This window comes from Protopterus annectens, chromosome 1.part2 (genome assembly GCF_019279795.1).
Source record: "Protopterus annectens isolate FY-2018-M chromosome 1.part2, PAN1.0, whole genome shotgun sequence".
NCBI lineage: Eukaryota > Metazoa > Chordata > Ceratodontiformes > Protopteridae > Protopterus > Protopterus annectens.
The window spans coordinates 130,303,060-130,318,319 of NC_056727.1; the positions used below are offsets into that span (position 1 = coordinate 130,303,060).

General features: G+C 43.3%; 1 protein-coding gene across 5 annotated transcripts in view; it reads left to right on the forward strand.

Moving 5' to 3' along the window:
• The window catches only part of PPP4R3B (protein phosphatase 4 regulatory subunit 3B), a 2,189,617-nt gene that overhangs the window by 1,801,873 nt on the left and 372,484 nt on the right, over positions 1 to 15,260 (forward strand). For all 5 annotated transcript variants that reach the window (XM_044055224.1, XM_044055233.1, XM_044055261.1 and 2 more), the window contains one exon: positions 265 to 404. In XM_044055224.1, the coding sequence (XP_043911159.1) occupies positions 265 to 404 (140 nt within the window). The remainder of the gene's footprint in view (positions 1 to 264; positions 405 to 15,260) is intronic.

A 15,260-nucleotide genomic window follows, 5' to 3' on the forward strand; every position in this document is an offset into this window, starting at 1 on the left:
CATGTTTTATACCCCTGACGACATGGAAGGAGGACAGCAACTAACGCAGGACTCATGACTTTGTTAATAGGGCCGACTGAGGGCTACTGCAAGCAGATAACCCAAAAGTGATGACTGCAACAGTGAATACACTCAAGCATCTACATTTATGGTAAGTGTACACAACTTTACTTTCTGCTATGAACTTAGAATACTCCATACATTGTTTTGTTAGCTTCTGTTATGTTTATTTTTCTCATACATGTTTCATTTAACGCTTTACAGGAGGATATAAAATCTCTTACAGCGCATATTGTTGAAAACTTTTACAAAGCACTTGAGCCTATTGAGTATGTTCAGACATTTAAAGGACTAAAGACAAGATACGAGCAAGAAAAAGACAGGCAAAGCCAAAAGCTAAGTAGGTATGTATGAGGTTATTTGAGCCCATATGCTTATTTGGTGTGGCCATGGAGTTTTTGTTTTTTCCCTTTACATTTCCTTGGTTGTCATGATCATTATGTGCTAAAAAAGGTTGTTTTTATCCACATCTTTTATGTGAAAGAGAGTATTTAAGGTGGAATGGTTATTGTACCTGTCTTTGTCTGTCACCTGTTGTGGGCAAAAGTACTTAAATGCAACAGTTTTAAAAAGGAACACTATTGCTGACTTAGCAGCTGTTGCTCACTCTAGCCTCATGATGGCCAGAATAGGTTAACAGTTTACTTGCATCTCTCTCCAGAGCTGTTTGTCTTTCTCTTTTTAAACATATTTTCTAATATACTGTCACTCTATGTGCCTGTTTCTTGTTTAAATGTAACTTTCTGTTAAGTCTTTCTTCAAACAGTCTTCCTCCCACACTTGTCTCAGTGCTTTTAAATTCATTTTCAGATTTCTCTGGGTCTTGCCTTTTCATGTCAGCAGTACTACTGAGTGATTTTCATATTTCTGTTCACTCACGCACAGGTTAGCTTGAATGCACTTTTTCATTTTACATGTTTTGGGGAAATCCCTTTTCTAGCATTTACTCTCCATTTTAAGAGCTACACGGCACTTGCTGTCATGCTTATAATGTGTTGTGTTGTATTAAAAGTGAGTGCCTGCAGTTTGGATACTCATGTGGTTCTGATGTTCATCGTGCATACAGCTGCAGTAATCACAGATGGGTTTTCTGCCGTCAGGAGGGTCCTCGGTCGGCCGAATTCCAAAGTCTAGGTCCGGCGTCGGTTGTTGTCGCTTTCTTTCCTGACGTCAGTGAGGCAGGTGTATATAAGACACAGCCAATGCCATTTTCTTCAGTCTTTTTTGCCGCGCGGTGCCCGAAGCAGAAGCAGTTCACAAGTGCCGGTCGGCCAGCTCCTGAATTTATGAAAAATTGGAAACCGAAGTCTTCATTAAAGCTAAGTACCCTGTTGGGGAAACTTTTCTTGCCTCAGACCGATGTCAGAAAAAGTTAACAATTGTATTTCTTGTGGGAAGCAAATACCGCATGAGGATTTCCATTCCCTCTGCATACCTTGTTTAGGCCCAGACCACGACGTCTCGGGCTGTCGCTTTTGCGCTACTTTCAATAAACGCACTATTAAGCGTCGAGCGGAGTTCTCCCAACACTTTTTTGGTACAGCCTTTGATTATAAAATGTCGTCGGAGACTCCGACTACCGTTTTGTCCAAAAAACGTAAGGACAAGGACCGACACGCGAGGTCCGCGGTCCCCACCGACACCACGTCAAAACGGGCTACACGTGGTCCGGTTCTCAGCGAGACGCCTATGCAGTCCCTGACTACCGACGACACTTCTTTGGCGGTGTCTTCTGTAACCGTGACCGCAGGTACCTCGGCCCAGACCCAGACTACAACCACCGAAGCCACTATGAGCGTTGAGCCTCCTAATGTGGACAGGTCCACTTCCACCCATGGTGTCTTTAGACCCTCATCTTCCTTTTCCATTAAGGCCTTTACCAAGTCCAAATCAGCCAGGCATCCCAAGAGGCCTGTTGCACAGGGCCCATCTCCAGGCCCCATGCCTAAAAAGCAGATGCTTAAAATGGCTGAGGATTTAATTACTCTTATCAGGGGTTCCCAACCCCCTCCAGACAAGAGACCCAGAGTGGAGGAAGATTCTCCCTCTTCTGATCAGGGCTCCATTTTTCAGAACATTCTGATATAGAGGAACACTCTTACTCCCCTTTTGAAGATTCTGATGCAGAGCAGTCCATTCCTTCTGTATCTCCTCCTGAGGATTTTTCTTTTGGGGAAACCTTGCACACCTTGAGGGAACACTTCCATTGGGAAGGCCAAGACTTTTCTGATTCCAAGAAAAGACTTGGGAATTTCTTTGTTACCTCAACACAGACCTCTGGCGATACCTCCTGTCTTGGACATACTTGATGATGTTTATTCGAGGCTTGCCTTAATCCGGATTCCTGCCTCCTGCCCCAGTCAAGCCTGATAGGTACTACAGAGTTCCTAACTCTCACCAATTTCTTTACAAAAGCCATAATGCTGAACCTGAAACCATTTCTCAAGGCCCCAAGGGAATGAAGGCCTCTACTGCTAAGAATCCACTACCTTCCGAAAGAGAGTCAAGATCCTTAGAAAGGTGGGGAAAAAAGGTATATACCTCGGCCACCCTAGCCATGAGGGCCTTAAATTGTCAGTTTCATATGCTTAAATATCAGCAGTTTCTGTTATCACAATTAAGAAATAAAATGTCTCAACCTGAACAACCAGACTTGGAGTTGCAGGATATGATGCATAGTGCAGAACAAGTGGGTAAACACACCTTACAATGTGGCTATGATGCCCTAGAGGCCTCAAGTAGAGCTGCTGTTACAGGATCAGTTATTCGTAGACATGCCTGGCTTAGGGAACAAATCTTGCCTGATCATGTGAAAGCTAAACTATTAGATGCTCCTTTACAAAAGGATGTGTTATTTGGTACTAATGCTGAGGAGATACTACGGAAAATGGAAGAAAAAGCCAAATCTATGCAAACTGTCAAAGCTTTTCTACAGGTTCAACCACCACATTTTTGCAGAAATTGGCCTTCTAAAAACTGGTCCTTTCCAGCCACGGACAAGCCCCAAAGAGGTAGATACAGGCACAAGGGGCAGAGGACAATCACAAGGATCATATAGAGGCAGGCAATGGCAAACTCCAGCACCAAGAGGTGGCGAAGACAGTGCACAACAATACAGGAAACAAACCCAATGACTTCCTCCTTTCCATGCCAAGCAAGTCTCAGCTGGCAGCACCCTTGGGAGGAAAACTGGCATTATTTACAAGAAATTGGCATATTGTCACAACAGACAAATGGATCCTGGACGTTATAAACAGAGGCTACAGATTTCATTTTCACACTCTTCCAAAAATGAGAGGCATGCCAAACCTGCCACACAATCAAAGGGCAGAGGCGCAATTACAAATTTCAAAGCTCATAGACATGAAAGCTATTCAAGAGGTACCTATTCACGAGCAGGGTCAAGGTTTTTACTCCAGGCTATTTCTGGTACCAAGGAAAGGATCCGACTGGAGACCCATTTTGGACTTATCCATCCTAAACACATTCTTACTCGTACCAAAATTCAAGATGCTCACATTACAGCAGCTTCTTCCCATGCTGGGCAAGGAGTTTTGGCTGGTAACATTGGACCTCAAGGAGGCATACCTGCATGTCCCAATCAGACAAAGCTGCAGAAGATACCTCAGATGCAGGTTCAATACACTATCAATTCTCTGCATTGCCCTTTGGCTTATCAACTGCGCCCAGAGTATTCACGAAATGCCTGGCATCAGTAATTGCCTACTGCAGACTTCAAGGGATACAAATTTACCCTTATTTGGACGACTGCCTGATCCAAGCGGACAGCAAGCACATACTTCTGGAACATCTGGCTTATGTAACACGGTTACTGCATTCTCTGGGATACACAATCAACAAAGAGAAGTCCAGGCTAACACCATCTCAGAAAATAACTTTCCTGGGTGCCAACTTGGACACAAACACCCAGATGGCCTATCTTACACCAGAAAAACAGGGGCAACTAACTCAATACTTCAAAATACTAGCAAATTGTACAAGGCTTACTGCAAGGAAAATCCTGCAGGCTCTGGGCTTCATGGCATCTTGCATTCTTTTAATCCCATGTGCAAAGTTGCATATGAGGAAACTTCAATGGTACCTAAAAAACCTTTGGTCTCAGCACAGCCACAGTTTGGAAACAATAATACCAATAATTCCATGTTTGCAAAAGGAATTTCTATGGCGGGCCCAAGCATGTCAAACAAACACAGGTCTCCCATTCTGCAAGCCTCAAGCAAATCAAGTCATCACAACAGACGCCTCAGATTACGCCTGGGGGCGCACATGACAGACAGGTGCATTCAGGGCAAATGGTCCCAAAAGGAAAAGCACCTTCACATCAATCAAAAAGAAATGCTAGCAGTGATAAATGCAATTACAGCTTTCAAGGACTTCCTGCATCCAGGACAATTATTGATAAGAACAGACAACACCACAGTAATGTGGTACATAAACAAACAAGGAGGAACACATTCATACCCCCTGTGCAGACTAGCCATGACACTTTGGAACTTGGCTCTGGAATGGCAAATCGAACTTCAAGCACAGTACTTGCCAGGTTTGGAAAAAACGCTGGCAGACAATCTAAGCAGAAATATGACAGATCCACACGAATGGAAGTTGCATCCTCAAGTGTTTACAAAGATAATCCAAGCGTGGGGGGAGGCCAGACATAGATCTCTTCGCCTCCCACAGGAATCATCAGTTGGAAAAGTTTTGTTCAAGGACCTTTCATCCAAAGGCCTGGAGAGTGGACGCCATTTCATTCATTTGGACAGCATGGACAGTTTACGCTTTCCCACCTCTGCCTCTTCTGCCCAAGGTGCTCTTGAAAGCAAGAGCAGACACACCGAAGATGATACTGATTGCTCCAGACTGGCCAAGACAACACTGGTACCCACTCCTGAGGAGCCTAACACATACTTCTCCCTGGTCCCTACCTCTAATGCCTCTTCTGCTGACTCAGCACAGCTACAAAACTCTTCACAGTCAGCTGAAAACATTCAATCTCGCTACATGGAAAATTCCTTAACACCACAACAGACTCTACTCCCCAAAGAGGTGCAGGATGTCATTTTGGAGGCCAGAAGGCCATCTACTAGAAAGGCTTACTCCGCAAAATGGAAACGGTTTTGCTCTTGGAATGAGAAAAAAGGCCAGGACCCTAGAAAACTGAATTTGCCTCAGGTATTACAGTATCTAGCTGAGCTGCTGAACAGTAGACTTTCATTTTCCTCCATAAAAATCCATGCCTCAGCCATTTCTTCAGAATTCAACACAGATCCACCCTTATTCTCTCACCCACTCTTAAGACAGTTCCTCAGAGGGGCTAAGAATATAAGACCACCAAGGAAACAACCAATTCCAGCCTGGGATCTTAATTACATTCTAGAAAAATTAACATTGCCTTCCTTTGAACCAGCTGCCTCAACAGATTTGCAATATTTGTCCTGGAAAACAGCTTTCCTTCTGGCCATTACCTCAGCTCGTAGGGTTTCGGAACTACAAGCCCTCGTGGCTGTGCAGCCCTTTCTCATCTTCCATCAGGACAGGGTTTCCCTTCGAACCAACCCGTCATTTATGCCTAAAGTGGTATCCAGGGTAGCTTTAAATCAAGCCATACACTTGCCTACCTTTTACCCCAATCCTCAAAACAAAGGGGAAAGGCTGCTACACTCCTTAGACATCCATAGACAGCTACGTTATTATTTGGACAGAACAAAGCCTTTCAGGAAATCAGAACAACTTTTTGTGTCCTATGCTGTAGGAGCTCAAGGGAAGCCAGTTACCAAACAGACAATTTCAAAATGGATAGGCCACTGCATACGGTTTTGTTACTCCTATCATGGAAAATCTGTCCCTACAGGCATCAGATCCCACTCCACCAGGGCCACAGCTACCTCTACAGCCTTCCTCAGAGGAGTTCCTACCAAAGATATTTTGGTGGCAGCCACTTGGAGTTCTGTGCATACCTTCACAAAACACTACCACCTGCCTTTATATTCCAAAACTAGAGCAGGCTTTGCCACTGCTGTGTTGCAGGGCATTCTGGCTCATCCCAGTTCCACCTAGTGCCTACCACCCTGTGCGTAGCTTTGGGATTCCACCCATCTGTGATTACTGCAGCTGTATGCACGATGAACATAATACAGTTTTGTACCTACCATAAATGTAGATGTTCAAGTGCTAATACAGCTGCCGTACAGTTTTCCCTCCCTCCTTCCCCTCTTGGTAAAGGCCTAGGGCCTAACCCCTCTTCATACAACCTGATTGGGTTATCCTTCTATGGTATATTTGCTTGCAACTACTGATTTTTGATTATATTGCATTTCATGTATATAATTATAATTTATGTATTGCCTTCCTTCTGGGGGCACCTGACATCTGGGGCAGGAAAGACTGAAGAAAATGGTGTCGGCTGTGTCTTATATACCCCTGCCTCACTGACGTCAGGAAAGAAAGCGACAACAACCGACGCCGGACCTAGACTTTGGAATTCGGCCGACCGAGGACCCACCTGACGGCAGAAAACCCATCTGTGATTACTGCAGCTGTATTAGCACTCGAACATCTACATTTATGGTAGGTACAAAACTGTACTTTTTTCATATTCATTACTGTTTACAATACATCCTGCTTTTTTCTCATGTTGTCTGTTTGGGTCACATTTTGTCGTACAAACCTCCTTTTTGTCAGTTAATTCTTTTAAACGTGTGCCAATAGTTTCACTTGATCTACACGTATCCACAGCTATTGATAAGGTCATGTCTGTTTCTGTTAATAGACTCTAACTTCATCATTTTTTGTACCACATGTTATTGCTTGTCTTACTAAAGGAATCATGCAACTTTACCATATTCAGTCTTTGGATGTTTTCCTCATCTCAGTAACCTGTATTGTGAAGGACCTTGTGTTCAGGTAATTACCAAATGTGAAAATAAATGGCAACGTATTTCTGGGACGGAAATACATTTCTCTGAATTTTACTATTTTATTTTGTCTTCTCTTCAAAAAAAGGCAAAATACTTAAATATGGCTTCTTCCCTGTCATTGTCCAGTAATACAGCACACTGAACTTTTTAGATGTTTCAGCTAATCCACTTATACTGATGAATAAATCAAATTTCTGGATCCAGTGCATCTAGTTTTCAGCCATGTTTCCTTGAAGCAAGAGAATTCTGTGAGGATGCACTTACCCATACTTCCACTGAGCATTATACTTCTGTAGTTTAGACACAGTCTCTTTTGTGCCACCCACATGGTCTGCCCCCTATTTGTAATCTGTCAGCTCATTCTTTCCTGTAAAAACAAAAGCTAGTTGTCCCAGAACTGGATGAGAGCTCTCCTCCCCATTCATTCCTATTCAGGAATCTCTTTGGCACTTTCATTTCCCTGGAGGTAATTCAGGAATTAGGAATTGGGGCAGTTTACTAGTTCAGTGGAGATCCCCTCCCCATCTCACGTAACACTTTTCCCATAGTCAGCCAGCATTCTTGCAGTGCCTGTTTGGGCAAGGAGTAATTGTCCACGTTTCCACCCACATCATCCTTAACTCTTGCTGCATTTAATAGTGCAAACCTGACCTTGCCTCTTCCAGTAGTAATTGCCTACCTACTGCTAAGTGTTGCTAATGCTCAAGGTCAAGCCACCTCCATTCTCCCAGGATGGGCACGCTGTCATCTGCCCCTCAAGCCCATTTTTCCCCACTTTGCCCTTCAAAACCTGTGCCACTATTTGGACACTGGTTACCTGATTTGTAGTTGGTACTACATTCCTCGTTGTCATGAGACAAAGGCAAGCCCAGTCTCTTGTTTGCAGTATGTTCATGTTTCCTGATGTTATGATAGATGTTTGCAAATCTAACACCATATGTCAGGAGGCTTAATGCAAGAGACGGGGCAGAATAATTATTCTTTAGATTTGATTGTCAGGCTTCATAAAGTAATCCTGTGTGGATATGTTTTACTTTATTCTACTTCACACGTATGCACACATGCATCTGTGTATATGTCTATATATATATATATATATATATATATATATATATATATATATATATATATATATATACACACACACACACACACGCACACACACGCAAACATATATGTATGTGTGTAAAATAAGAGTCTGTGCCAAGTAATTGTGTTAAAAGAAGGTAGATAAAAAACACATCTAAACAAACCTGATCAAACATAGTCCTGTTGCAAAACTGTTTAAAGAAAGCAAAAAAAAAAAGTTTCTTTTTTTTTCTCCAGAAGAGCAAGCCACTTCCACCCCCACATCCCTGCTAGCTACTTTTTTCTAGCAAGGGGTCATTGAGCCATTTTAAATTCTGTCATATGGCTTGTTTGAATGTAACAGAATGCATCATTGTATTCAGTGATCTCCCTGGAATGACTGGGTTACTGTTACGCTTTCTTGACTTTGGTAGAGATACACTAATCAGAGTACAAATTATCTGCCATCGTCTCTAGATCTTTTAATGGTGAAATCATTTTGCTATGACTTGATCATTTGTTTTGTAATACTAGTTTGTCCTTCTTTGCGAGGTCTATTAATGTTCTAGTTAATGACATTAAAGTTGTGGTCAATACTGCTCCACCAGCTGTTTAGTTTTTTGTAGACCATTTTGGAGAGCTTCAGTATCTTTTATTGAAGTAGTTATGCTGTTTTCAGTCATCAGCATATGTAGTTGTCCTCATCACATTTCCTAGTTTTATGTCTGAAAAGAGTAGTCCAAAAAGAAATGACTCCATGCACAGCCTCTGATAACCCCGTGTCAGGCTACCAAGTAATCTCCCACCTTGATTTGTGTCCTGTTGGCTTAACCAGTGCTTTGAATTGTGCAGCAGTTGACATTTAATGTTATAATTTTTGTCACTTATTGTTTTATATGGGGTAATGTGAAGTGCGTTAGCAAGTTGAAGGTAAACGGTGTGCAGGCCACCCCTGTGTCTCAAATGGTGCTGTTACTTTTTCAAGTAAAGCCACAGGATTCAAAATTGCGGGATCCCTCTGGACAAACCCAATGCCTTCTATATCTGATAGAAGTAGGTCCACAGTTTTAATTTTGGTTAAGCTTCTTTGTAATGCTTTCCCTGATTTTTCATAGACTGTACTGGTCAGGATGATGCCCTACTACAGCTTGTAGCCATAGGTTGGAGATGTCAGCATGCTAGCATTTTATTTAACATGACTGATAAGAGTTCAGAGAGGCTTTTCCTTTGTCCATTGTTGATAACCAACAGATACACTGTATTTCCATTGACCTGTAACAGATTTATCATTGTCTGTGTAGCACTCTTGACATTTTTCCCTTATTCTAAAGTTTGGGCATCTTTACAAATATTGTTGCTGTGTCCTGCCATTGTTCATTGGTAAAGTGTTGCATTTATCATTTTTCATTTGTATGACTTGATAAAATAGTTATTTGTTATTGCTTTCAGATTTTGTGACCAGGCTGAATTCATAGGCAAATTAAGATTTTATAATAAAAGCAAATAGTTTCTGTACTTTATTTAATCTAGTCTTGTTTTTGAATCAAGGTGGTTGCCAGAAAGACATTTTTCATGTAGACTGCCAACTGTATCATTTTTTGCCGTTGGGTGCTAATCACCTGCTGGCAAATGCTACAGCCTGAGCTCACTTTAGCAGTAGAGTTAGTTGCCTGTAGTGCTTGCTTTATGAATGTGAACACAGCAGACATCTGCCATTATTGTGTTTATAACCACAGCTTGAAAAGTAATGTTTCTTTTGGGAAATCACTGCTGAAGAGACTAAGCTATACAAGCTGTATACTTTTGCTGTCCTCCCCCTCTTGGGATTCACCCCAACTGTGGACTTAAGGGCAGTCCTTCTTGTTAGATTATAAGAAGTTCTCCTATATCAGTTGTTATTTAAGACTACCCTACTTGACAGGTTGAGGATACTTTCTCGTCATTCCCAATTGTTTGAGCAGCTCTTCAGTCAGCTGCTGCTGCTGTTGGAATTTCTTGTATGTATTCTTGGTTTACTTATCTAATAATGCAGTGTGAAAGATGCATTATTTCTTGATTTGCAGAATATCTCACTAGTGAAGTGGTAATGAAAGAGCAGGCTCTTGGAGTGAAGCCCCTCCCATAACCTTAACTGATATGATAAGACTACATTCTAATGTTGCAGTATATTCTTTACATGAGGGATCCTTCTCCATGATTGACCTGACATCTGGCCAGTATACAAGAGCTTTTAAACACTGTTAGTATGTGGGACATCACACGTATAGCTTAGTTGTACATCTGTCATAAAAGCGGCATCCACATGTACAGACCTCAGAACTTCTCCGCCTCGAGTCCGAACGCCATCTTCGAAGGTTGGTCCATTCACCCAAGTCGTTTGCTGTTGGTCCAGTTTTTAGATAAGTACCCCATTGTTTTTTTTTTTCTTTTTCTCTTGCTACTGCTTTCTGTTAGGGTTTCGTGTCATCCAGAAAAGGCAAGTGCCAATGTGGGAGACAGATTCCACTTAAGGATAGTCATGACCTGTCTCTCTCTTGTTTGGGACCTATGCACGACCACAAATCCTGCTCTGTTTGCCAGGCCTTCATCCCTAAGACCCTGATTGGCCATCTTTCATCCCTAAATATTTACTTAGAAAATACGCGACTGAAGTGTCTAGCTAGGGACATTATGGAGGGTGTGTCTGGGCCTACAGTCGAGCCTGTGTTGAAGAGGAAGGCCAACAAGCCGTAGCTTGAATCTTTAGCTTCACCTCCTACCTCTGATTCCTCTCTTGAGGTTGCTGAAGACTTGGAGATTAGTCCAGAGGTTGGCTTAGGTTCAGGGAACTGCATTGGATGCCGTCAAGGAATCCAACTTACAAACATCCTCGGAGGCAATGCAGACATCTGCATTGGACAGTCAGGGGGGAACCAACACTTATTTCAGAAGGCCCTAGAGATATCTCTCAGATTCTCGTTAGGGAGGATATTCCCACTGCTATAATTGAGTGCAGGCCTATGTCGGGTCCCTCACCTTTTCATAAGGTAGATGTATGGTTAAAAAGGAAGCGGAAAACCAAGCACATTTCTGCACCTAAAACTTCACAATGCGATTGGGAAACCTTTTCTCAAGGCTTGTTTAATGGCGGTTAATCCTCCTTCAGCTGATCCTGTTTCTCCTTTAACTTCTTCCACACTTAAAGAGAGTTAGGATTCTGGAATCATCTGAGGGTGAATCTTTGGCCTTCTCCACTCACATTCAATCCCTTTTGAATATGCTTCCCCTGAGGAAGAGTCTAATGGCACAGATTCTCCAGTAGAAGAGATCACCTTTGGGGAAACCTTAGCTAAAATGAGGACATTTTTTTAACTGGGACTGCTGTCAGGTTTCTAATGTGCAGAAAAGTTGTTTTGATCTTTTACAGATGGAGTCTCCTTTCCCTTCTGCTGTACCTCCAGTCTTAGTAGCATTTTTGGATGCATTTTCTACAGCATCTAAGACCCCAGACTCACAGGTCGTGCCCCTTAAATGCCTGATAGGATTTATAAGGTGCCAGACTACTTTAAATTTCTTTACAGATGCCCTTCAGCAGGTCATGCAGTGGATGTTCACCGTGTTTCCCTGTTGCAGTCATTACTGTTGGGTTATCCTGCTGGCAGGCTACCCGCAGTCGGCCTGAATTCCAAAGTCTAAGTCCGGCGTCAGTTGCTGTCGCCTCTTCCCTGACGTCAGTGCACCAGGGGTATAAAAGATGCAGCCGATGCCATTTTCTTCAGTCTTTCTTGCCGCGCGGTGCCCGAAGCAAAAGCATTTCGCAAGTCCTGAGATTTTCAAAGACGAATTTCAGATCTGAAGTCTTCATTAAAGCTAGGTACCCCGTTGGGGAAACTTTTTTCTTGCTCCAGACCGATGTCAGAAAAAGTTAACAATTGTATTTCTTGTGGGAAGCAAATACCTCATAAGGATTTTCATTCTTACTGTATTCCTTGCCTAGGCCCTGATCACAACGGTGCTAGCTGTCGGTTTTGTGCTAGATTTAACCAACGCACTGTTAAGCGTCAGTTCGATTTTGCTTTTCATTACTTTGGCCGAAGATTCAATTATATAATGCCTTCGGAACAGCCGATGACCGGAGTTTCTAAAAACGCAAGGAAAAAGAAAAGGACAGGCATCCGAGATCCAAAACCGACGACGAGGCTTCCGCTAAGCCAGTCGCCGGTTCTCAGTGAGGCGCTTTCGCAGCCCCTGACGCCCGCTACCTCAGAGCCACAGGCCACTGACGACTCCCACGTGGAGCCACCTAGGCCTCTGGATACTCAAGGTATTGGACACTCGGAAACCATTCCCTCAGATGGGTCCGGAGCCGGTGAGCAAGCATCGGCTTCTGAGGGTGTTTTCAGACCTACACAGTTATATGTAAAGCCTTCTTCAGCTTCCAAAGCAAAGACTAAAGCAGCTCTAAAGACAAAGCATTACACAGCATATACAGCACAGTACAGCATTCTCCAGGCCAGACGTCCATGCCTAAAAAACAGATGCTCAAAATGGCCAAAGACCTAATTACCTTGATCAGGGGTTCCCATCCCCCTCCTGACAAGAGGCCTAGGCAAGAGACAAACTATGACTCTTCAGATCAGGTTTCCATTTCCTCCGACTCTTCTTCTGTACAGGAATACTCTCTTCCTCCCTATGAGGATTCTGATGCTGAAGAATCTATCCCTTCAGCCTCTCCTCCTGAGGATTATTCTTTTGGGGAAACCCTGCATACCATGAGGGAGCACTTCCACTGGGAGAGCCAAGATTACTCAGAATCAAAGAAAAGGCTTAGAGATTTTTTATTACTACCTCAGCACAGGCCTCTTGCTATTCCCCCTGTGTTAGACATTGTAGATGATGTATTTTCAGAGTCCGGCCTTTCTCCAGACTCTTTACCTCCAGCCCCTGTTAAACCAGACAGATACTACAGGGTTCCAGATTCACATAAATTTATTTATAAAAACCCTGCTGCTGACCCAGAAACTATTTCTCAGGGTCCCAAAGGGGTCAAGACTGCTACTGCAAAAAACCCTATCCCTTCTGACAGGGATTCAAGGGCACTAGACAGATGGGGGAAAAAGGTTTACACTTCTGCTACTTTGGCTGTGAGGGCTTTAAATTGTCAATTTCATATGATTAAATATCAGCAATACTTAATGTCACTGCTAAAACAGAAAATGTTGGCAATTTCTGATTGTGCAGAAAATAAGGAAATGCAGGATTTATTGCATGCAACCGAACAAGTGGGGAAGCATACATTGCAATGTGGTTTTGATTCTCTGGAGGCCTCTTGCAGGGCTGCAGTTACGGGTTCTGTCATTAGGAGGCATGCTTGGTTAAAGGAACAGAATCTGCCTGATCATGTTGAAGCAAAATTATTAGATGCACCATTACAGCATGATACCTTATTTGGTGTTAAAGCAGAGGAGGTTTTGAAGAAAATGGAGGACAAAACGAAATCTATGCAAACAGTAAAGGATTTCTTACAGGTACAGCCACCAAGATTTAGCAGGAACTGGCCTACAAAGAATTGGTCCTTTCCAGTGTCAGACAGGCCACAAAGAGGCAGATACAGATGCCCCAGAGGCAGATCCCAGCCCCAGGGCTCATACAGGCCTAAACAGTGGGGCGCTTCTACCTCCAAAAGCGGAGAAGACAAATCACAGCCATACAGGAAACGGTCCCAATGACTTGCCTCTGCCAGCACCAAGCACTTATCTTTTGGCAGCCCCCTTAGGGGGAAAACTAGCACTTTTTTCTCAAAATTGGCACATGATCACCCAGGACAAATGTATCTTGAATATAGTGTCCCAGGGCTACAGGTTCCACTTTCACACCCTGCCAAAGGCAAAAGGTATGCCAGACCTGCCACACAATCAATGGGCAGAGGCACAAAAACAAGTTTCGTCCCTCATGAACATGAGGGCCATTCAGCAAGTACCACAGCAAGAGCAGGGCAAGGTTTTTACTCAAGACTTTTCTTGGTACCCAGAAAGGACAAAGCCTGGAGACCAATACTGGACCTGTCTGTTCTAAACACATTTCTGGACGTTCCAAAATTCAAAATGTTAAAACTGCAGCAGCTTCTGCCCTTGCTGGGCAAGAAGGCTTGGCTTGTAACTTTGGACCTAAAAGAGGCATAACCTGTATATCCCAATCAGTCTTGCAGAAGATACCTCAGATTCATAGCTGGCTCCATACACTACCAATTCTCTGCACTGCGGCTTATCTACTGTGCCCAGGGTCTTCACAAAATGCCTGGCACCAGTAATTGCTTTTTGCGGACAAAGATGAATTCAAATATATCCTTACTTGGACGACTGCCTTATACAAGCAGAGAACAAGGACATTCTACTAAAGCATCTGGCGTTCGTAAAAAGATTATTAATTTGCCTAGGGTACACCGTAAACGAAAAGAAATCAAAACTAGTACCCTCTCAAGAGATAATATTCCTGGGTGCAAGCTTAAATACAACTGCCCAGATGGCTTATCTCACGCCAGACAAACAAATGCAACTGACCTCTTACTTCAAAATGTTGGCAACAAAGACCCATTTATCTGCAAGAAAAATTCTGCAGGCTTTGGGCCTCATGGCATCCTGCTTTCTGCTAATTCCATATGCCAGACTGCATATGAGGAAACTTCAAAGGTACCTAAAAAGTGTTTGGACTCAACATTGCCAAAGCCTGGAAACAGTAATTACCCTCATTCCTTGCCTGCAACAGGAGTTTTGATGGTGGGCACAGGCCTGTCACCTCAACAAGGGACAGCCATTCACTCTACCCACAGCCAGGCAGTCAGTAACAACAGATGCATATGCCTGGGGGGGCCACATGGCAGGAAAATGTATTCAGGGCACATGGCCCACAAGCCAAATGCATCTACATATCAATCAAAAAGAGATGCTAGCTGTTCAGAATGCCCTGATAGCCTTCAAGGATCTACTTCATCCAGGACAACTACTGATAAGGACGGACAATACTATAGTCATGTGGTACATAAACAAGCAGGGAGGCACACACTCCTACCCCTTCTGCAGACAAGCCATGACTTTGTGGGACACAGCATTAACTTATCAAGTACACCTGCAAGCGCAGTTACTGCCAGGAAAGAAAAATACTCTGGCAGACGAACTAAGCAGAAACCTCACGAATCCCCACGACTGGAAACTGGATCCA